The sequence below is a fragment of the Mus musculus genome, chromosome 17 (assembly GCF_000001635.26).
Source record: "Mus musculus strain C57BL/6J chromosome 17, GRCm38.p6 C57BL/6J".
Taxonomy (NCBI): Eukaryota; Metazoa; Chordata; class Mammalia; order Rodentia; family Muridae; genus Mus; species Mus musculus.
The window spans coordinates 78,788,436-78,812,237 of record NC_000083.6 but is presented as its reverse complement, the minus strand read 5'-3'; the positions used below and the strand labels follow the sequence as shown (position 1 = coordinate 78,812,237).

Here is a 23,802-nt window from a genome sequence, read left to right as displayed (position 1 = left end):
ATGGTAGGATATGGGGTGGAGTTTTCTTCTATGTAAGAACATTTAAAAATGTCTTTAAGTTTCTTTGTTTTACCTTATGTATAGGTATGTTTTCCCTGCATGTGTGTATGTACAGTATACCTGGTGCCAGAGTATATCAGGAGGGTCTGCATACCCTGGAACTAGAGGTTTAGATGGTTGTGAGCTACTGTGTGGGTGCTTGGAACTGGCCATCCTTCCAGCTCATGTGTAGGATTTTAAAGATAAAAACAAACAAACAAGCCAGCAAACAAACCAGAACCTAGGCTTCTCAGAGTTTAAGGTTAGCCTACGTTATATAGAGGGACCCCATATCAAAATAAAGAAGAAAAGAAAAAAATTCTACTCGGCCTGAGGAGTTGGCCCTGCAGGTAAAGAGACTTGCTGCCATGCCTGACAACCTGTTTCCCACAGCAGAAGGAGAGAACTGGCTCCTACAGATCAGCCTCTGACTTCCACAGGACTACCCTGCACGGTTATCCATGCGCAGACACCCTAAATCACTATGTAATATGTAATACAAGGTTTTAAAAGCTATGCCCCTCTTTTCTTTCCAATTAAAAATTATCCACAGAAGTAGATAATGGTTATTATTCTGATCTATTAAAAATACTTTGAGGAGAAAAAGTGAAGTGACGTATGACTGAGACTTATGCAGCTCGGGTCCTGAAGCAGCAGGAGAACGAGTTCAAGGAGAAGCCAAGCAGCATGTCCAACCTTGTGTAAAGAGAGAAGGGGAGGGACTAACTCACAGGCCTCACATTAGTCATTGCCGAATATCTGAAACACTTAACAGAGAGTCCGTTTGCTTGGCTGAAGGCTTAGAGGTTACGCTCCCTGATCAGATGGCTGCACTGCCGTGTTCCTGCTGTAAGGCTCATAGGATGGAAGTACATCACAGAGCCGCACTGCTCACTTCATGTCTAGAAAGCAAAGTGAGAGGAAGAAGGAAGAGGCCAGGGTCTCAGTGCTCCCCAAGGGCATGTCCCCAGTGCACTAATGACCTCCTCCAGCCTGCCACTGCTTACCAGAGCTACCCTGGGGTTCCAGTCTTTTCCACAAAGCTCTTTGGTGGACAGTCACGGTGCCAACTGTATCATACACCACAAGCCAGGGATTTTGCTGGACATACTGATGCTTATGACCTTTGGAATTATGAACTCTTGTTTTGCTAATTGAAATTTAATATTTAGTGTCCTTTTTGTTCTAATACATGAGTATGTATTAATATAGGAGATAATGGTTGGCTTTGAATCAATTCTGGGGATGAAATGGATACAGTCCAGGGGCATAATTGATAAATAACTGGTTTATATTCTTATCTTTGTTTTTAAGCCATATTTAGAAAAAACCACTAATGAGCCGGGTGTGGTTGTGCCCACCTTTAATCCCAGCACTTAGGAGGCAGAGGCAGGCGGATTTCTGAGTTCGAGGCCAGCCTGGTCTACAGAGTGAGTTCCAGAATAGCCAAGGCTACAAAAGGAAAACCTATCTCGAAAAACAAAAAACAAAAAAACAAAAAAACAAAAAAAACAAAAACAACAACAGCAACAGCAACAACCAAAACCCACTAATGTACTAATGTGATTTTATCCCATTACTATAGGTTACAAATGCTGGATCACTTTGCTGAATGTGTTAAGCAAGCCAAAGGTGTCCGCCAGCAGGCTGTGCAGCTTAATATATTTACTGCTGTTCTTAGTGCACTGAAGGTATGAACTCTTACAACATGATAAATATTCTGGAACATGGCAATGTGTTTTAAAAAGCCAGGCATATCAAACTTATTCTAGCACTTAACATTTAGTTATGCTCTTGATAATGGTGATGTTTTATTTTAAATAGTTTTTCAGACTTTTTTTAATGATTTACTTGTGTGTGTGTGTGTGTGTGTGTGTGTGTGTGTGTGTGTGTGTGTATACACTGTAGCTGTACAGATGGTTGTAAGCCTTCCTGTGGTTGTTGGGAATTGAATTTAGGACCTCTGCTTGCTCCAGTCAACCCTGCTTGCTTTGGTTGGCCCCGCTCGTTCTGGCCCAAAGAGCTATTTATTATTATAAGTAAGTACACTGTACCAGAAGAGGGCATCGGATCTTATTACGGGTGGTTGTAAGCCACCATGTGGTTGTTGGGATTTGAACTCAGGACCTTCGGAAGAGCAGTCAGTGCTCTTAACCGCTGAGCCATCTCACCAGCCCAATAATGGTGATTTTATGTTAGCTTAATGAACTTACTAGAAACTTTATATTGTGTTTATTATAACTAAATTGATATTTTATATTTTAGTAATTCAAAAGTTCTGATTTCAATTCGAACTTCAAATTTTACAAGTGCCAATACTTTCTTTTGGGATTTTCTAAGATGCCTATTTAATGGGATCTGATTTTGTACTAAATATATATGAAACAAATCTTCATTTCCATTTGTGATTTAAGCTGACTCAGCATAGGATGCATTTCATAACTGACAGGCCGCAGACTGTGAGGAGTGTCTTCTGGGTTAGCTGGCACTGACTTTACCTTCTGGGTTAGCTGGTCACTGACTTTACCTTCTGGGTTAGCTGGTCACTGACTTTACCTTCTGGGTTAGCTGGTCACTGACTTTATCTTCTGGGTTAGCTGGCACCAACTCGATGTGTCCTGGAGCTCTCTGCACCTTCTGAGCTTCAGTTCCTACTGTGAAGTGCATAGCAAATGTCTGCCTGGCTCAGAAGGACTCATCAATCATAGATCACACTTTTCATGAGTTACTTAAAAACTTTTGTCTATTATTTAGTGCTAGGATTATTATAAGATGGATTCTGATAATAAAATTCAGTATAGCAGAAAATGCAAATGATTAAAAGTATTCTTTCAGTCATGCTTTACAAGCCTGGGGTGAGGAGGGAAATAGGTTACAGAGATAGCATTGGGCTACTTTGTAGCCATTGATGTACCCCTATTTAGAAACTGACACTAATGTCTGAGCATTTTAAAAAGCAGTGGTGGTATGGTGGCCTCTAGTGGTTGGGAGAATAGTGTGGTTTAACACTGTGTACAGATCACATGCATTGTCTACATAGAAATGGCTAATGCCTCTGCTATAGCTAACTTTCTGTTGGTATCATGACCTAGTTTTTCATCTCAGGTAAGATAATTGAATCCCCAAAGTGAATAAATAAATAAATTTAAAAAATCAAATTCCAAAGCAGTTTTTGTTCCAAAGCTAGAACAGAAAACAAACCTATGGCATTGTTCAGATACTGATCCTTGCTTCAGTCCCTCCTGCCTCATCGTCCCAAGTAGCTAGGACCACAACTTGAAGCCACATAGTGGTTTTTATTGAATTTTTATGTAAATGGATCAGTTTCATACTCATTATAGTGTTGGCATTTATTCATCTGAAAAAAATGTTCGGTTTAATCATATAGTGGCCTCTCTGACCAAAAGAATATTGAGTATTAGACCTTAGATATTAATTCTCCCATAGCTTGTGTTTCTGGGCCCAGTGGGATTATTAATTGCCGTGTTCTAAAGTCACATATAGGAAGTGATCACCGTATACTGAGTAGGTACTAGCCCCAGATAGAACATATATGCATTTGAGAAAAATAATGTATGAAGAAATCTGTCTTTCCTAAAATTGGAATATATCTTTTTCTTTATTCAACCTGAATTATGAATTGATATCATTATTCCTTTTAAAAAATAATCAATATAGGGCTTAGCTGAAAACAAGAGTACTTTGGGACCTGAGGAAGTCCGCAAGTCTGCTCTGACACTGGTTATGGGAGCCCTCGACAACCCAAACCCCATCTTACGGTGTGCGGCAGGGGAAGCCCTTGGAAGAATGGCTCAGGTGGTGGGAGAAGCCTCTTTCATTGCCCGAATGGCCCAATACAGCTTTGACAAGTAAGTGCGTCTCGTAGCAAGCTTCTCCTCTAGTCTAAGATGTCTCTTAAGCAGTCAGGAATTGCTACCTAGGCTATGTACTTTCCACTTGGTTTACTGCATGTGACAATTTTTTATTCTTGTTGCTTTTCATAATCTCAAATTTTAATTCAGTAATTTATTGGCCTCTAGATTCTGGGAGAGATGTAATATGTTAAGAGCTTTTAAGGAGGACATGGTGGCTTATTCAAGAAGCATTAGTCGAGACTTTCCACAGGCACCTGCAGTTGTTCCCTCCTCTCTGCCTCCTGTTGATCCAGACCAGTCTCTTACTCACTCACTTCTTAGAGTAATGCCTCACTTTAGAGGAGACCAGGACAAAGTCACACTTTAAGGCTTTTAAGAATTATTGTGCATGTCAGTTATGAAGAGTGACCTCAGCGAGTCAAACAAGCTGATTAAGACGAGATATGTGGATTTTAATATTGTTACAAAAAAAATCAAAAGGCCAAAAAATAACATGAGTCATATAAATTGCCATTCTTAACCCCTATATTTTGAACAATAAACATATTAATCCACATCATAATCATTAACGAGAGAAAAAGAATTGAAAGTAAGGATTATGAAATAAAAGCATTTTCTGAATGCTTACATTTTGAGACTACCTTTTCTACAACCAAGAGGTGGACCTCTTGGCTATAAGATGATAACTCTGTTTTCATGCAACACCCCTGAGAAGCTCCTCACAGAAAGACGGATTTGCTTTGGTCACAATTTGAGCATGACGGTCCCTTCTCCAGCAAGGCCATGGTAGCAGGACAGTGAGGTAGCTGGTTCCACTCTACCCATAATTAGAAAGGAGAGAGGGTTTGCTCTCAATATCATTGCTTTGCTTACTGAACAATTGAAATATTTCTTCACCAAATTCTCAAACTGTTAAGTATTTATTTTACATCAGATTTTAGTACTTACTTTGAAAAACTGCAAAATATCTCAGTAACTTGTTAATTGCATTATGATATTTTAATGCTTTGCTAGTTCCTTGTTAAAACATTTTAAAATTAATTTATTAATTGTATTTTCACTTCTGTATTAGCACAAGAGTATTAATTAGATGCCATATGTGTGGTATCTTGAACATTTCTGCTCAATGTTGTGTTTATGTGATGGTTATATACAGTGTCCAATGATCATTGTATACTTGACACTTTAAATTGATGAGTTTTTAAGCCAGGTGTGATGGCTTATAGCTGTAACAGCAGCAGCATTTGGAAGGCTAAAGCAGGGTTGCCATGAGTTTGAGGCTAGCCTGGGTAATTAATTAGTTTCACATAATAAATATATCTCAATTAAATTATTTTAAAATTTATTTTCAGTATTTACTTTAATTTTAAAATTTATTAAAAAATATATCTTAGAGGCCAGAGAAATGGCTTAGCAATGAAAAGTACTTCTGTTTTTTTTGAGAAGACCCAAGTTCAATTCCCAGAACCTACATCAGACAACTTATAACTCCACCTTTGGGAATTCAGTGCCCTCCACTGGTTTCTGTGGGTATCCACACTTAATTCATATACATGTCAATAAAAATAAATCTTTTTAAAAGATTTATTTATTATTATACATAAATACACTGTAGCTGACTTCAAATGCACCAGAATGGGGTGTCAGATCTCATTACAGGTGGTTGTGAGCCACCATGTGGCTGCTGGGATTTGAACTCAGGACCTTTGAAAGAGCAGTCAGTGCTCTTACCTGCTGAGCCATCTCACCAGCCCAATAAATCTTTTATATACACATATAAAATATATGTAGAAATGTTCCTGTTTTATGGAGACTTTGACTGTAATTATAAGCAGGTGGGGTATAGCTCAGTGATATAATACTTGCTTTGTGTACACAAGACCCTGGATCTAGTCCCCAACACTTAAAAAACAAAGAAAAATATAGGAAAGTTCTTTAGTAAAGTAAGAAATATTTTGTGTATCCTCAAAATGCAGGCTTTTTTCTTTGTGGTACTGGGGATTGAACTCAGGACTTTGTTCACACTAAACACATTCTCTGCCTGTGAGCCACACCCTCAGTCCCATGAATACTGTTTAAATTTCTTGTTCAAAGTCAGTTATAAAGACCCTTATTTTATTAGTTTCCAGAATATTTTCCTGTTGTACATGTGTGATTGGTTAGACTATTACTGGAGGACAATGGAGAGACCAATTGCTGTTGTATCATCTTTCTCAGGTTGAAGTCAGCTCGAGATGTCGTGTCCAGGACTGGTCACTCACTGGCCCTCGGTTGTTTACATCGTTATGTTGGTGGCATAGGATCAGGACAACACCTAAAGACCAGTGTCAGCATTTTACTGGCTCTAGCTCAAGATGGGACATCCCCTGAAGTTCAGGTAGACAGCATGGGAGTATTGCTACAATTGCTTTTGAGATAAGGTCTTCCTGTCTTGCCCAAACTGACCTGGAGCTTATATGCTGTTCACATGCCTAAGCCTCCTGAGGGCTAGGATTACAGACATGTGCCATCGGGCCTGTAATTTTAAACACTATCTGTGACTGACAGGCTGTTAGGAGAAATGAATTATGCTCTTTCCTTGTTATTTTTAGGAGTTTATTAGAATTATTAGCAAGAATTTTGCTTTTCAACATAATCTTCAGAAACTGCCTTTTTCTGTTAAGCATATATATTCTACATATATATGATATTCATATAGTTTATTATTAGTTCTTTGAGAATGTAATACAATATATTTTGATCTTAACTTCACCAGTTCACCCTTCCCTTTCCTACCCACCTAACTTAGTGTTTTTTGTTTTGTTTTGTTTTGTTTTTTAACCCTTCAAAACCAATTTGTACTTCCCATATATTCTTGATGTGTGGCCTTCTACTGGAAGGTAGTCAGCTTACCGGGGGCTACATCTTAGAGATAACTGTCTCTCCCTTTCCCTGCAGCTAACAGTTGCCAATAGCTCCATGGCTTGCGGTGGGATAGTGTGCCCAGCTCCTCTCTCCTTTTTGTCGTTTGGTCTGGCTTAGGCTTGTATAGGTTTTGTACATACTGTTGAAACTGCTACGAGTCCCTGTCTGCAGCCTTTCTTCTGTGTCCAGGAGAAAATGTTTCTTTAGGTCCGTACTCTCTCTGCTGTCCTTTCCACAGTGACCCCTGCACTTTGGAGGTTGGGATGAAGTTTATATGTTCCTTTAGGGATGAAAATTACACAGTTTTTTTCCCCTCCACTTTGTCCAGTTGTGGATTACTCTGTAAATCACCATCCACTGAAAATAGAAGTTTCTCAGATGCAGGTTGAGATATGCATGGATCTGTAGATAGAATGTTAAAGAGTCAGTTTTATGCTGTGCTCAGGGAGCCTCACAATAATAGTAGATATCCCCTACAGCCTAAGACCCATCTAGCCATAGATTCTTAGCCTGATAATGGTGGCAGGCATAGATCTCATCTTATGGAACGGAATTGAAATCCAGTTAGGAATACTCGTTTACTCCCATGATGTTTAGGCCCCTATTCTACTAGTGGGCACGCCTTACCAGACCCGTCATTCCTCTGGCTTGCTGCATTCATAACTGTATGACTGGTGGTTATTTTTCTTCTCTGGTAGAACCTTCAAGGACTGTGAAAGCTAGCCAGTAGTGATGAAGCTTCTAGGTCCATACCAGCGTGATTTTGCCCCGTTCTATCACTCAATCGCATTGTATCTTCAGCAATCAGATCTGGCGAGTTCTGGAGGCTAACCTGGAACAATGGCAGAAGCCTGTAATGTTTGGGGCAATGGGTGTCTCAGTGGCCAATGACTTCAGAAGAAGGAACTTACACCTGGCACTGGGCTCTTATTTCTTTGCTTCTTATCTAATAGGGGCATTGTTGCCCTGTTATAGGCCAACTCCATTTTAATGCTGGTGTGTGTGTGTGTGTGTATGCATACGTACATCTATATCTATATCTATATCTATCTATTCATATATATATATATATTTATATATATGTAGTAAGTTTCCATATGTCTTTTTAAAAATGTCTTTAGTGTTGTTTATCCATGCCCATATTCCCTCTTCTACCCTACCTTCTACTCCAACCCAAGTTAATCCTTCCCGCTGCTGTTTTTCTCTTTTAACCCTATATACTGGTGAATTCTGTCTCCCCACCCTGTCTTTGACCCCTTCGTAATTTACCGACCTATATGACTATTCCAAGAACACATGAATCTGATGATTCAAAGCTCACTCCTATAAATGAGAGAAAACATGACGGCATTCGTCTTTCTGGGTCTGCAGTGGCACTTAGGATGGTTGTTTCCATCACCATCCATTTACCTTCAGTCTTCATAATTCACATATATATTCCCAGCACATTGTATTGTTCACTTTTTGTTTCTTTTTATCATTAAATGGGTAATACCCAACTAGCCTCATTGCCCCCTCTTTCTTCCTCCTTTACCCCAACCCATGTCTCTAGGGTCATTGGATCACAGTTATTCTTTGAGTATTTTAACCTTTGTTGGTTTTCAAACATTTTATGTTTAAGTAAATACAGCTGCAGTGAAACTTTAGGAGTATACATATATAAACCATTCCTGGAGGCACATGAGAGCAATCAGAAGACTAACCATAAAGATCACAAGTTCAAGGCCAGCCCAGGACACAATAAGACTCTAACCCAAAACATATTGCAGATATTTCCACGAATATAACAATTTAGTTTACTTGATTGAGTATACCGTAACTGTTTCCTGCAACTAAAGTGCAGTTATGTTTATTGTAGACGTGGTCTCTTCATTCACTCGCCCTGATAGTGGATTCCAGCGGCCCAATGTACCGTGGGTACGTGGAGCCCACGTTGTCCCTGGTACTCACCTTGCTGCTGACAGTTCCACCTTCACACACAGAAGTTCACCAGTGCCTGGGCAGATGCTTGGGGGCGATCATAACTACTGTTGGACCAGAGCTGCAGGGTAAGCAAATTCATCTCAAGTTAAAGAAAGTGCCTGGGCAATTACTGTCCCTCCCTCCGGCTCCCTCAGTATCACCATTGTGTTGCTTGCAAAACTTTCTAATAGTAATTATCATCTAGCGTACATTTTTATTTTCCAAAACCTGGCATTCAATGTTTTATATGTGCCATTTTTTAAATGTACAGATGTGATGGTTTGTATGTGCTCGGGCCAGGGAGTGGTAATATTAAGAGGTGTAGTCTTGTTGGAGTGGGTGTGTCATAGTAGGGACAGGCTTACATACCCTCAACCTAGCTGCCTGGGAGTGAGTATTCTGCTAGGAGCCTTCAGATGAAGATGTAGAACTCTCAGCTCCTCCTGCACCATGCCTGCCTGGATGCTGCCATGTTCCCACTTTGATGATAATGGACTGAACCTTTGAACCTGTAAGCCAGCTTCAATTAAATGTTGTCCCTTATAAGACTTGCCTTGATCATGGTGTCTGTTCACAGAAGTAAAACTCTAAGACAACAGGCAAACCATAGCAGGTGTCAGGGTTTTACTGGCAGTTGTAGTAGGCTCAGAAGCCTCTATGTAGAGCAGGCTGTCCTTGAACTTGCAGTCTCTGGAGTGCTAGGATTAAATGTGTGCAGCACCACTCCTGGCTAATAGCATTTTTAAAAGTCTTGAGCAGAGGAAACATTTTAAATGAAAGTCTGCTTGGACATCTCCTTCCCCCACAATGGAAAGGAAGTTCTTTTAGCCTGGGACGCTGAGTACTGCCTCCATGGGCTTACTCTTTGATTCTAATATCCCTAATGGGTGTGTCACCTGTCACTGAGGCAGCTAGTTCAGAGAAAAGGTTCACAGAAGGTCGACTGCTGCTGTACTTGGAACTGGACCTTCCTGATGGTGAATTCAACACTGAATTCAGTGAGTCGTGACAGGACCCTGAGCATGTAGACTCAGAATCCCCACTTCCCTTCCCGTTTACTTTATGTCTTGAGAAGATCGACTTTCTATTTCTATTTATATCATTTAATGATGACACAGTTCCGTGATATGTATCGCCTCCATTTTGCAGGCAGAACATGAAAGTAGAGAGCGGCCGCATGATCGTAGATTCCCTTGACTCGTATATGTACGTCCTACTTCACATTAAAGAAAATTTCAGACACCTACATTTAGCAGCTAAATTATTATACAGGAAATATGTAATATATTTTCCTTAATTACCTCTGTAAGGTTTTACTATTAGGCAAGCAGTATTTAAAGTTGTCATAATGAAAGCAGAGTGTGTTTGTTGAGTAGAGAACCATGGAGTGAGGAATCCTGCGGTTCTTTAGCAGAAGACTGGAAGTTATAAAGGGTAGTGTGGTTGTTTTTTTGTTTTTTGTTTTTTTTTTAAAGGAATTAATTTCTAAGACACTGCCTTGCAAATACAGTTGTGTTTCAAAGTCATATTTGTGGACTCTTCGAGTGGTTTTTAAAAAACAATCTGACTACTAATTTGAAGAGGGGTTTACCTAGAAGATGATTACGTTCTAGGAGTCTTTTTGTGACACTGCTAACACAGTTACATTTAGCGTTGACTTTTATTTTCCTCTTAGGAAATGCAGCGACCATATCCACCATCCGCTCCTCCTGCTTGGTGGGCTGTGCCATTACCCAGGACCACTCTGACTCCCTTGTTCAGGCAGCTGCCATCTCTTGCCTTCAGCAGCTTCACATGTTTGCCCCACGACACGTCAATCTGTCCAGCCTTGTTCCTAGCCTCTGTGTAAGTATACAGCCATGCCAGTCACCATCTTATATTAAGAGCTTTAAAGTGTCTTTATCAAAAGACCAAACTGGACCAAAACAAAAACATACTAGCTGGATCATACGTCTTAGTGTTTAAGTTTCAATAGTTATCTTCTTTTCTTTTATTTGTTTTTTGTTTTAAATTGTAAGAAAGATTTTGATGAACTGCTCATTTCCTAGCTAAGAACTTGCTATATGTGGTCCCATCCCCTCAGAACTGTATTTCTTAGTATTTCTTGAATGATGGCTTCTGAGATCTGCTGCTGTCGTTGCAATCTTTAGTGTGTCCATTCAACAAATATTCGTGGATTGCCTGTTAGATGTAAGGTACAAGGCAGACTACTGCAGGCACTTGTATAAATAAGACAAGATCAAACCTTTGTCATGAGGCTTACAGCTAACAAGAGACAGTGAACAATAGTTATTTACAAAAAAGATAAGCGCTAGGAAGGCTGTAGAAGGTTGGTAGAAGGTTGAGGATGTTGCTCAGTGGTAAAGCCCTTGTGTAGCATTTAAAAGGCCCTGGGTTTGATTCTCAGCAAACAACAAACAGAAAAGAAAAGGCATTCGGTAACATAAGGAGTATATAACACAGAACCTTTCATAATCCAGACATTGAGAAATTAGTTTCCTGAAAAACAGTACTTACGGTGTGTTATGTAGAATAGGATTTAGTCTGTAGACTAACACAGTATCAGAGTATTCAGAGGGAAAAGTAGGATATGAGAAGTATATGTTTAAAGGTGTGGTTAAACCTGGGAGAAGATGTAAGTATGGACAGCAGAAAGCAAGGTGGCTGGATAGCTAGTCAGGGGGCAGATCATGCAGATGTTCATAGATAGTAAGACCTTGGACTTCAGTCTATAACAAGGAATCATTATACTCTACAGACAGGTAACATGATCAGATCTGTACTTTCCCCATTCTATCCTCAATGCAGTAGGCTAAGAATCTTGGTATGGTTGTAGGAGAATGATGATAATGGTTTGTTTTCGGTTGTTTACAATTAGAATAAGGTGGAAAAGGATGGATTCGAATGATATTTAGGAGGAAGAACTGACAGAATGAGTTGAGTAATTGGCCCTGAGGGAAAAGCAAGAAGGATGTTTTAGGTTCTGTCCTGAGCATGGTGATGGAATTTCCTGTGACTGGCATTGTTGGGCAGGGTTGGGAAGTGGTATACCATTATTTGGTTATAGGTATGTGACTGATTGCACAAACCTGGAGCTCAGTTAAAAGTGAATGGAGTAAGCCAGGGGGTGGTGGCGCAAGTCTTTAATCCCAGCACTTGGGAGGCGGGAGGCAGAAGGCAGGCGGATTTCTGAGTTCCAGGCCAGCCTGGTCTACAGTGAGTTCCAGGACAGCCAGGGCTACACAGAGAAACCCTGTCTCAAAAAAAAAAAAAAAAAAAAAAAAACAAAAACAAAAAACAAAAAACAAAAAAAAAAAAAAAACAACAAAACAAAACAAACAAAGAAACGAAAGACTGGATTAGAAAAGTGAGTTTGGTACTGTAAGTCATTTAGATAACCTATGGGAGTAGATGAGATCAGAGTGAGTGCTGAGTGAGAAACCCTGCCATGGTAGATTTATAAAAGAAAAGAAGACTATCAGAGAACTAAGAGGGAGCGGGGAGGGGAACAGGAGGATAACAGTGACATAAGAAAGACTGGAGGAAAAGTAGAGGGTGTGTATTCACACGGGCCAAATGCAGTAGCAGAGCAGTTAGCTATATTAAATACTGACAAGGCCTGAGGTGAGCTGTAATATGCCCTTTGACCTTTGTTACATGATTGTTTGCGGCAAGAACTCACCGGAAGAGTGATGGAGGTGGAAGCCAGAGGTTCGAGAATGAGCACAAGTAGAAAGTCTTTGTAGACGTTTGGGATGTTGGGGTTGGAGCGATGGCTCAGTGATTAAGAGCACTGGCTGCTCTCCAGAGGATCCAGGTTCAATTTCCAGCACTCATATGATGGCTAACAGTTGTCTGTAACTCCAGTTCCAGGGGACCCAACATCCTTTTCTGGACTCCTCAAGTACTATCTGCACATGGTACACAGAAATATATGCAGTCAAAACAGCCCTGCACATAAAATAAAAATAACAAATGTCTTTTAAAAGCTAAAAAAAACAAAAAACAAAAAACAAAAACCAAAAAGGAACAAGTGGAAGAAGTCAGTGCCCAGGAGGTCTAGGATAGGAGAGACTTTCTTTCCTGTAGTAGCAATGTGTAAGCCTGTTGCCATGCTGATGTGGGGAGCTAGTAGAGGGGGGGAGTATTAAGCATCCAGGAAACAGGAGATCATTTATAGTCCAAGTGGATTTTAGTGGAATAGAGTTTCCAGGGCATAAGTAATGGGATTGCACTTTCACTGCAACCTGACAAAAAGGAGACGAACAGAGCTAAACATGGGCTTAGAGATTAAGGATGTTGTCTGTTGATTTCATATTCGTAGGGAGAGAGAAGACTAACTTCTGTGAATGAGGGATTTAAAGTTGAGGGTAATGGCATATAGGAAATTGAACTCACTGGGCATTATAAGAGTCTCTGGTAGAACAGGGAGTTCATTATAGATTAATGACACTCTGGGTCCAGTGTGTGATGCATGATGGGATCAATTTTGATTAATTATGATTTTTTTCATATCTGTAAATGACTTAGATGAAGACGATAAGAAAGTCGACTTCTGTGCCTTCATAGGTAGACTTTGAGCATTTAGGGTAGCATAAGGGAAGGAAGATTGCTAATGACACAGTGCTGGAAGGACAGACAGTGGAGCCAAGAGGAAGCTGGAGAATGATACCGTAGATGTCACCATCAGAGGGTGTTGCTGGGGGAAAAGGAGGACTGTGTGGGATAATAAAAGGGCAAGATAGGCGATTCTGGGTTTTGTGTGGCGTATATTTACTCTGTAAACATACCCCTATTTAGGGAGAATTCAGCAAGTCCCAGGCCATCATGGAGTCTGAGTAAGTCACAGGGTAGAACCAAATGCACATGGCATGTTTAAAAACAATCTAGAAAGAAAACAACAGAATATTAGTGTGCATTGCCCTCTATAATAGGAAACTGAGCATTTTGCCAAAGCTGTGACCTAGTGTAAGCCATGAGGGCATAGATGGTATCTGTTACATACCCACTACGGCTCAGACAGTAACTGATGAAGACATAGACTTTCCTTTCTGGGGTTTCTGGTTTCTCTCCATTTTTTTCTTTGAAAACATTAAAAAAAAATCTTGGTTTGTATGTGTCTGAGCATGTATGTACCACCATTCCCATATAAATGTCAGAAGACAACCTTAGATTGTCAAGCTTCCATCTTGTTTAAGACTGGGTCTTTTGTTTTTTGTGTACACCAGGCTAGGTGGCCCTCAGACTTCTGAGGACGCTGCTGCCTCCACCTGCAGTTTCTCAGTAGATGCTGGGATCACACAGCCAAGCACTGCTGTGTCCAACTCTTACATGAGTTCTAGGAATGCAAACTTAGGTCCGCAGGCTTGAGCGGCAAGTGCTTTGCCCCATTGAATTAACATGGCCCCAGACCCCATTTTTTCCTCTTTACATTTATTATGCTATAGAGGTTGACAGAACATAGTAAAAGGATCTAGTAAAGTAAAAACTGACTCTTACCTGAGTGGATTTTATCACTAAGCCACAGGGAATGCAATGAGTTTCCTATGCTGAACGCAAGCTAATGTTTCCAAGCTGACTCCTTGGTGGAACACCCAGGGTTTTATTACCGGGCCTGTCGGAAAACTTTACCTTTTCCAAAAGACTGCGTGAGTGAGATTCTTATCATCTCGGGGACAGGGTGGCACAGCAGCTGAGAGATGAAAAGAGGGGCGTTCAAGCAGTTGACCAAAACCTCTCATACAGTTTGCATTTACCAGATGCTAAGACACTTGCTGAAAAATAGTCTGTGTGTGAATTCATTCAAAGTAGTGAAATGAATTCAGACTTCAGTAAATTCACATCAATCAATTCTGCTGTCCTTGTCACCAGAAATGGACATATTATGTGAAAACACATACAGTATCTAAAACAAAAGGAATAGGATTTTTTTTTTCAGCAAATGTATTGAGAAGTACATTTTGAAGGCACAAGCGCCACTCTGAATTACCATTTCTGTTCTTGGAACAAACTGCTTTGTCTGTCATGTGACCACACTGTCATGTGACCATAGTTCCTCTTGTCCAGACAGGATCATTGTATTTGTGTCATCTAGAATAATTTTAGAAATTGTCAGTGAATGATTTTAACTTTGAAATTTATCTGTATGTTCCTTAGCCTGGCATAGTGTTGCATACCACCTATGATCTCTGCACTCAGGAGGCAGAAGCAGGTGGGTCTTTATGAGATTGAGGCCCGTTTAGTCTATATAGTGAGAATCAGGTCAGCCAGAGCTATATAGTGAAACCTGGTTTAAAAAACAAACAAAAAAAGAAACAGGCTTCTATGTGTCATTGCTGAAAGAGTCCACCCATGATTGAATTTACCTTGCTGAAGCTATATGCTACTCAGAGATGGTGGAACTTTCTGAGGTGCAGAAACCTGGGAAATCATTAGAGCATGGACTTATGCTGTGCAGAAGCTCCTCTGAGTTTCCATTTAGTGGATTAGACAACAGATCTCAGCATGGGGATTTCGGTAATGCTGTAATTTCTGTCTGCCTTACTGACACGATCATCCTCCAAAACGCCATTGTATTTGTTTAAAGGCTGAATTTTATTATTCTTTAACTACGTATGTTTGTGTGTCTGAGTGTGGGTGTGGGCACATGATGTGTGCAGGTGCCCAAAGCGACCAGACATGTCAGTTCCCTCCAGAGATGGAGTTAACAGATAGTGATGGGTGCTGGGAGTTGAACCCAGGTCTTCTGGAAGAACATCAAGTGCTCTTAACTACTGAGTCATCTCCCAGCCCCTGATGGTAATTTTTAAAAAAGCAAGGTCTTTCATTAAGGACCCTCTTAGAAGTAAGGCTTCCCAAAGATGAGTTCACAAGGCGAGTGAACTGCAAGGTCCCAGCTGTAGTCACTGTCCTGACTTGTGATGTGACAGGTTCACCTGTGCAGCTCCCACCTGCTGCTCCGACGAGCGGCTGTGGCCTGTCTCCGGCAACTCGCACAGAGAGAAGCAGCCGAAGTGTGTGAATACGCCATGAGCCTGGCGAAGAATGCAGGGGACAAGGAGATCAGCGGTGGTAGTGAGTCTCTGATTGGACAATTCTCTTGTTTAAAAACTTCCATGGAGGGGGGCTGCGATTGGGTTGTAATGTGAATAAAAACAAACATTATGGGAAAATTCTCTCATATTTCTAAGAGATCAGAATAATCAGTTTGAGAAACCAGATATTAACCATTAATCTCAGCTTAAATTTTAATACTACAGTAAGCAAGTGGAGATCATAGTTAAAAGGTATTTCATACTGCTGTGAGTCCTGTGTAAGGCTTGGTCTTTAGTGTATTGCTACCTAGAGCATATAACATCGCACGCGCACAGATTTACTTGTGGCAATTCCCTTTCAGATGTCAACCCTTTCACGCCTGGAGTTAGCTCTCGCAGTGACGTCCATTGCCGGCACCAGGGTGTTAACATAACAGACACGGGGCTTGAGGGACTTCTCTTTGGAATGCTAGATCGAGAGACAGACCGGAAACTCTGCTCTGATATTCACGACACGTTGGGGCACATGCTCTCTTCACTGGCCGTTGAAAAGCTTTCCCACTGGCTAATGCTTTGTAAAGATGTCTTAGCAGCTTCTAGTGGTACGTATTTAAATGATGCTCTTAAAACAATGAAGATCATCTTGCTTCAGGTATATTAGCGTAGATACACTTCTCTATTGAGCCCACTTTAAAAAGTATCGTTGACTTTCATTCACAGCTTTCTATAAAGTGTTGAAGGTTAAATCATGGTATAAATTAAGATGCTTTTGAAATATATTTTAAATAAACTCTTTTGAAAGTTCAGCTTAAATTTTTACATCTTAAGAATCTCGTGCTACTCTGCTATAGAACATAACATGTCATTCATTTTAAATATTCAAGAGAAGTGCATGTACGAATAACTGATGTTGTCTTTCTTGGTTTCGGATACAGAAGAAGCTTGTCAATTTCCGTCGTTGAGAGAATGAGAGTTTATGTCTTCCCGAAGCATTGTCTCGGGACAAGTCATGGTGCTTTTCTCTCTCGTTGTAGATATGAGTGCAGCGAGTCACGGTGCTCTTCTCTCTCGTTGTAGATATGAGTGCAGCCACACTCTTAAGCAGTGGAAAAGATGAAGAATCTGAGAAGAAAGATGAGATGGATGACGACGCCATGTTCACGACACTAGGCGAGGAGGACAAATCAAAGCCTTTCGTGGCTCCTCGCTGGGCCACTCGGGTGTTTGCTGCAGACTGCCTGTGCCGAATCATCAACCTGTGTGAGAACTCAGACCAGGCTCACTTCGACCTTGCCTTGGCACGGTCTGCTAAACTACGAAACCCAAAAAGTAAGTGTCGGGTTAGTTCTTCTTCTCCTGGAAGCCTTTTGATAGGTTTGAGCTAGTTCACCTCTCTGAGCATGCTTTAGGCTGTGCATTTTATTTACTGGGGGTTGCCTCACCCTGAGAGTAAGTGTCTGTCCCTGTATACTACCTGTTTGCATTTAGAATATTTGTTTATATTTAGATATCTGTGTATATGAATTTTATTCTTTCAACCATATTAGAATAACAAAGTTTGCAGCTTACATTTCCTCAGGATATAATCCTCAGTTTAACACTTAATTGTTAAAGAGACATACACTGTGGGGAGCACATTGGAGTTAACTTTGACTGACTTCTTGCTTGTGATTAGTCATGAATGAGTCTGCCAACATCTGCCTTTGTTTTTAATTAAGATGGGCGTTATACCCTGCCAAGTTCCTCCACTTAGGAATATGTCCTTGAAAGACTCTCCTAGCTTAAAGGAAATGAATGGCCTTAGTCAAATATAGATACTGTGTACCACAAACTCACCACATAAGCATTTGTAGTCACTGTTTATCTTCTTGGAATTGATCATACTTTGTGTTGCTTATCTTTAAAAGACACTAAAACATACACTTGCTTGCTAACAAGGCATTTATCAACAGCCCGCCCATCTCTGTCTCTTACGTCTTTCTGACTTTCCTCTCACCATCCTCACTGCCCAGTCGTGGTCCCTCCATGGACCGACCAACAGGCTCCAACAGTACAACTTTCAGGTCCAAAGTCAAATGAATTTGCCATTCACAGTTAGAGATGGTTAGAATGGTCTATGGCACATTTCAAACTTTCATATTTCACATATGGAAATACGTGAAATTATTAGGTAGTTTTGAATATTTTCTTAACCTTTTGTAAGCATTTTGTGCTTTGGATCAAATATTATAGAAAATCCACAAAGTGAGCATTAGGCCCAGTAATAAATATTTTCATTTTATAGTTAAAGATACCCAGAGAAATTGAGGGAACTGATCCAGTAAGAGACTTTGTACCTGTATGTAATTATTTCTCTATTACCCTGCTGGTTTTTTGGTTTGTCTAAGTTGACAGCATAGATGTATATATGTTAAAATGCCTTGCATGTTATAGCAGTGCACAGTGTATGAAATGTGAATCAGAACATAGAACACATATAGACTCTATATTCACTGTGTTAGGGGAAACACAGTGAATATAGAGTCAGTATTCATGTCATTGTTTAGTCCATATTAACTGAGTCCTATTTACTGAATATTGAGAATGTAAAGAATCAAAATCATAGTCATACTTAAAAAACCCTAGTAGTGCAGATGATAGAGAGGTGACGTATGAACCCAGCGTGTATGATGATCCCGACAGAGGTGCTGGGGAGATTCTTAAGAACGTGGTTTGTGGGCTAGAGCCATGGCTTGGTGGTTAAAAGCCCTTGCTGCTCTTGTGGAGGACCAGGTTCAATGCTCAGACTATCAAATGACTCACAAATGCTTGTAACTCTAGTGCCAGAGAATGTGATGTCCTCTTCTAGCTGCCATGGGCCTCCATGGGTGTGCACTAGCTATTCCATCTAAGAGGGGAGTGCTGCTCATATGCAGAATCTGTTCACAGTATGGTTCTGTGATTCCCCCATGCACTCTGCATGTACTGTTTGCTTCATGGTGCTTCACAGCTATGGCTGGATGGTAAGATGGTCTCAGCTTAGGTTCCAGTATGAAACATGAGCCAACTCTGACTGAAAAATTGCAAACCTGGCCCTTTCCAGGTTGCCCTTTGGATACATCCTCATCTCCTAGTCTTCCTGTGTACTGCGCTTTAGCTATAGGAACGGTCGCTCCTAGACTGCAGTAAACCTCCCAGCCCTCCTAGTTACCCTTTACATTTCCACCCTTTACATATTCACCTGAGATTTTAGAAAAAAGGTAGAGAGGTTTATGGGTGGAGACTGGTAGGGAAAGCAGCTCTCATTTCAGGTCCAGTTGCTTGATTGGGAGTTTGATAGATTCCTAGATTTTGTGAATTAGATGACAGAGAGGACAAGAATTATTGTCTTTTATTCTTCCATTTATTTATTATTTATGAATTATTTCTTGTTATTTACATTTTGTTTATTTGCATTTATATAGCCTGAGTAGATCCATTTTAATTCAGATCCTCCTGTCTGGGACTTTTCCCCCCAAACTCTGTCAGTGGCTTCTTATACCTCACAAGGCTGGTTGCTTGTCTAACCTCCTCTAGAGGAGGGAGCTTTGGAGTCTTCCAGCCAAATTCTCTTCCTTCTCTCTTTACCTTCAGTGTCTACCACCAACATACACTCTTTAAACTTTAAATGTTAAATTTGGTTTTTAAAGATAGGAACTTGAGGAAACCTGTCTTGTTAACTTTTGGGGGTGGGGTGAGTCACTGAGTTGCCAGGACTTCAGTCCTCTGGACGAGAGCACTGGAGTGTGAGCATTTCTTCTGGTGTGTGTTCCCGGTATTTTAAGTTCACTGATCTTTGTACCTAGCTTATCCTAATGTCACCCAGCATCTTTCTTGTCATATGGTGTGCCTTATGGCCTCACACTCTCTCCAGCTCCATCACAGTCACGCTCCCCTTTACTGTGTGGCATTGCACAGTGCCTGTAACTTCTTGCCTGCCAATTCTGTTCTCTCTTTCTTTCATATTTGAACCAGTTTCTGGTCGTTGATCCTTCCTTTCTGCTGGGAGCCTGGGAGCTGGGTTCTCTACATCTTTATGACCTTGGCACTTTGTCATCAGATGCTGGGCATTATACCTGCTGTGCTAGCACTGGATTTTGCTCTTCCATTAAATTGTGGTGAACTCTGTCCTGAGATGCAGTAAAATTAGTGCAAATTGCGCCATTTGAATTCTTTTGAGATTTGCTTTTAAGCAAAGTCCAGGGTTACCCTTGACCTGGTGCTAAAAGTACAAGACTCCCTCCCCATTCTGTTCTCATAAAAAGTCTTTTAAAAAATAATTTTGTAACTACATTTCCTGACTACACACTGTTTTTCTACAATAGGGACTGTCAGACCTGTGATCGTAATGCAACCCACAAGCGTGTTTTGTAAATAGTTTACTGGGATTCATCACACTCATTTCTATAGCATTGTCTGTTGTGTTCTCTAAGTCCTTTCTGCCTGCTTCCATAGTGTAGCAGCAGAGCTGAATAACTGCCTGAGAGAGAATGTGGCCTGCAAAGCCAAAAATAGTATCTGACCCTTTACAGGAAAGTTCTGCTAGGGCCTGTTCTGAGAGAACTACAAGCCCATTTGGGAAAGCCATGGTAATCATGTATTTTGCTGTAGCTGTCAGTGTCTATCCTGTAGTTGTCTGTGTTTGAGTGGTCTACTGCTGCACTGAGACACTTGAGTTTTATTTTTTAGATATTGTGGATCATAAGTGCTTTATCGAATTGTTTCCTATTTTTATGCATTGTCCTAGTCTGGGTGAACTTTCCCTTGTACAGTCTGTTTTCCTTTGCAGATGACCTCCTAGTATTGCATCTCTCTGACCTGATTCGAATGGCATTCATGGCTGCAACTGATCATAGCAACCAACTGCGAATGGCTGGGCTCCAGGCACTTGAAGACATTATCAAGAAATTTGCATCTGTGCCTGAGCCAGAATTTCCAGGTCATGTGATCCTGGAGCAGTATCAAGCTAATGTAAGTTTTGTGGCTTATATAGACTAAATGAAGTTTGTGAGGGTCACTAAAGGAGGGAATATGGTCTCTTCATGTGGCGCTCAAAGCTTCATGATCGTTTCAAAGCTTCAGCCAGCCCACAACTGGAGAAGGGTCAAACTGCTGGAACTATTTTTAGGCTGTGAGAGCCTATCAGTGATAAAACTAGAATAGAAATTCCAGCCTTGCCTTCCAGTCTTGTGCTTAGATGTTCAGCCACGTCATACCCTGCCATTTAAATGATAAAGGGACATTCACAGAAATGCTGCAGATTTGCTGCCATTGTCTATGTGTACCCTGAAGCTGGATGAACGGTTTTAGAAACAAGCCAGGTTCTGTTGTAAACCGAGCGAGGAGATGGCTCCTGGTAACAGCTCCCACAGGCATCACTGAAAGGAACAGACTTACACATCCTAAACTTGTTTTTCCTGAGATTTGTACTCTAAGATTTCAGTCACACAATAAACCAATCCTAGTAATGGGGAAAAGGCTCTGTGAAAGTTAGGGAAACGTTACAGGCAAGCAAAATGAAGTCGTCTTTCTTTCTCTCTTTCTTTCTTTCTTTCTTTCTTTCTTTCTTTCTTTCTTTCTTTCTTTCTTTCTTTCTTTCTTTCTTTCTTTCTTCCTTTCTTCCTTTCTTCCTTTCTTCCTTTCTTCCTTTCTTCCTTTCTTCCTTTCTTCCTTTCTTCCTTTCTTCCTTTCTTCCTTTCTTCCTTTCTTCCTTTCTTTCTTTTTAACTGAATTATGCCGAAACTTGGTTTCAGACACACATGTCTTGTCTAAAAGCTGCATTCAAGCCAGGTGGTGGTGGTACATACCCTCAATCCAGCACTCCAGAGGCAGAGACAGGAGGATCTCTGTGAGTGAGGCCAACATGTTCTACATAGTGAGTTCCAGGAAAGCTGGGTCCACATAGAGAGACCCTGTCTTAAAAGAAAGCAAGAGAGAGAGTGAGAGAGCAAGAGAGAGGAAGGAGGGAAGGAAAGAAGGAAGGAAGGGGGGAAGAAAAGGAAAGGAAAGGAAAGGAAAGGAAAGGAAAGGAAAGGAAAGGAAAGGAAAGGAAAGGAAAGGAAAGGAAAGGAAGGAAGCAAGCTAGCTGTGTTCATATATTCCCCAAAACTGTACCTATGAGTAATGTGTAATCCTATTACATACATGTGGGAAGTTTTATCTTTAGTCCAAGTGGCTGTATACAGCTGCTTACTCCCATACAGAAAGAAGGTCTCTTATTTAACTCAGGGTTTTAGTGAAGGCCTATAGTCTCAGGAGGTACAAGTAAGAGCAGGTCACATTCCAGACCATCCTTGGCTACGTGACCATGCCTCAAAACAAACAAACAAAACCAAAACCAGCAACAATACTCCTATCCATTAAAAAAAAAGTATTTATGTTTATATGAGTGTTCTGACTTCCTGCATGTCTGCATGACAGAAGAGGGCATCAGATCCCCTTATAGATGGTTCTAAGCCACCATGTGGTTGCTGGGAATTGAACTCAGGACCTCTGGAAGGGCAACCAGTGCTCTTAACCACTGAGCCCTCTCAAATCTTGTTTTATAATTTATTTTTTATACTCCATATTCCATTCCCCCCCCCCGCCCACCCCAATTCACTGTCCAACTGCTCCACATCTTACACCTCCTCCTCACCCCCCACCCCCACCCCACCTGACCTCTAAACTACCTGGGGCCTCCCGTCTCTTGAGGGTTAGGCGCATCATGTCTGAATGAACACAGACTCAGAAGTCCTCTGCTGTATGTGTGTTGGGGGCCTCATATCAGCTGGTGTATGCTGCCCGTTTGGTGGTCCAGTGTTTGAGAGATCTCCAGGGTCCAGATTAATTGAGACTGCTGGTCTTTCTACAGGATCGCTCTTCTCCTCAGCTTTTTTCAGCCTTCCCTAATTCAACAACAGGGGTCAGCAGCTTCTGTCCATTGGTTGGGTACAAATATCTGCATCTGACTCTTTCAGCTGCTTGTTGGGTCTTTCAGAGGGCAGTCATGATAGTTCCCTTTTTGTGAGCCCTCCATAGCCTCAGTAATAGAGTCAGGCCTTGGGACCTCCCCTTGAGCTGGATCCCACTTTGGACCTGTCGCTGGACCATCCTTTTATTTAGAAATAATTTCAAATATTTAGGAAAAAAATCTAAAATCTGAAACCATTTGTATCCTTTCCCCATATTTGTCTATTGCTTATTTTGATTTATTTGTTTGGAAGATGACTCTTTCTCTTCCTCTCTCCTTCCTGCTGTGCCCTTTTATTATATAGTGATAATAGAAAGGCTTATTGACAGAATATTCTCCCCTTTTCTTGTGTGTATGGTGAGAGTGAGTCCACGTGTCTGAGAGGGGGAGCTTGTCTACACACATGAATGTTTGCATGGGCTCAGAAGACAGTCTGCAAGAGTCAGTGCTCTCTTCCCCGGTGGTTCCCAGGGACCGAACTCAGATTGTCTGGCTTGCTTGGCAGCTGCTTTTACCCATCCCTAAAAGCCAGTGCTTTTGAGGTGAGATGGTTTTGAGGAGTTTTAGTGCCTCTTAATTTTTATTATTCCTCAGTTATTGATTCACTTACATGGGGTTTATATAAGAAACACAGAAATGCTATTAGAAATATGTTTAGAAACTACATAGTGGGTGGGGAGGAGACAAAAAACATAACAGGCTACGCTTATCTTTGATTACATATGACTGTCAGAAAATCCCACTTACTTTTAAACAGAAACAAAAGTAAAGGAAACAAGATAGTCCTTTGGGCATACTTCCCATATAGATTTGATACTGAAAACTTCTTCAAAAGCAAAGAAAAATGTTATTTTTCATCGTACTATAAATGAAAGGGGTAAGGAGGAGGTGATAAAGAAAAAAGAACATAGATGTGTATTTGGTGTTTTTATTATATGTAAGTACACTGTAGCTGTCCTCAGACTCTCCAGAAGAGGGCGCCAGATCTCATTACGGATGGTTGTGAGTCACCATGTGC

The 23,802-nt window shown here is 40.9% G+C and overlaps 1 protein-coding gene across 1 annotated transcript in view; it reads left to right on the top strand.

Annotated features, from left to right (window-relative positions):
• Positions 1 to 23,802, top strand: part of Heatr5b (HEAT repeat containing 5B) — an 82,476-nt gene that overhangs the window by 23,144 nt on the left and 35,530 nt on the right. The window contains exons 17-25 of the mRNA NM_001081179.1: positions 1,625 to 1,730; positions 3,718 to 3,908; positions 6,132 to 6,291; positions 8,677 to 8,866; positions 10,456 to 10,625; positions 15,710 to 15,854; positions 16,177 to 16,416; positions 16,892 to 17,143; positions 20,622 to 20,803. Of these exons, the coding sequence (NP_001074648.1) occupies positions 1,625 to 1,730; positions 3,718 to 3,908; positions 6,132 to 6,291; positions 8,677 to 8,866; positions 10,456 to 10,625; positions 15,710 to 15,854; positions 16,177 to 16,416; positions 16,892 to 17,143; positions 20,622 to 20,803 (1,636 nt within the window). The remainder of the gene's footprint in view (positions 1 to 1,624; positions 1,731 to 3,717; positions 3,909 to 6,131; positions 6,292 to 8,676; positions 8,867 to 10,455; positions 10,626 to 15,709; positions 15,855 to 16,176; positions 16,417 to 16,891; positions 17,144 to 20,621; positions 20,804 to 23,802) is intronic.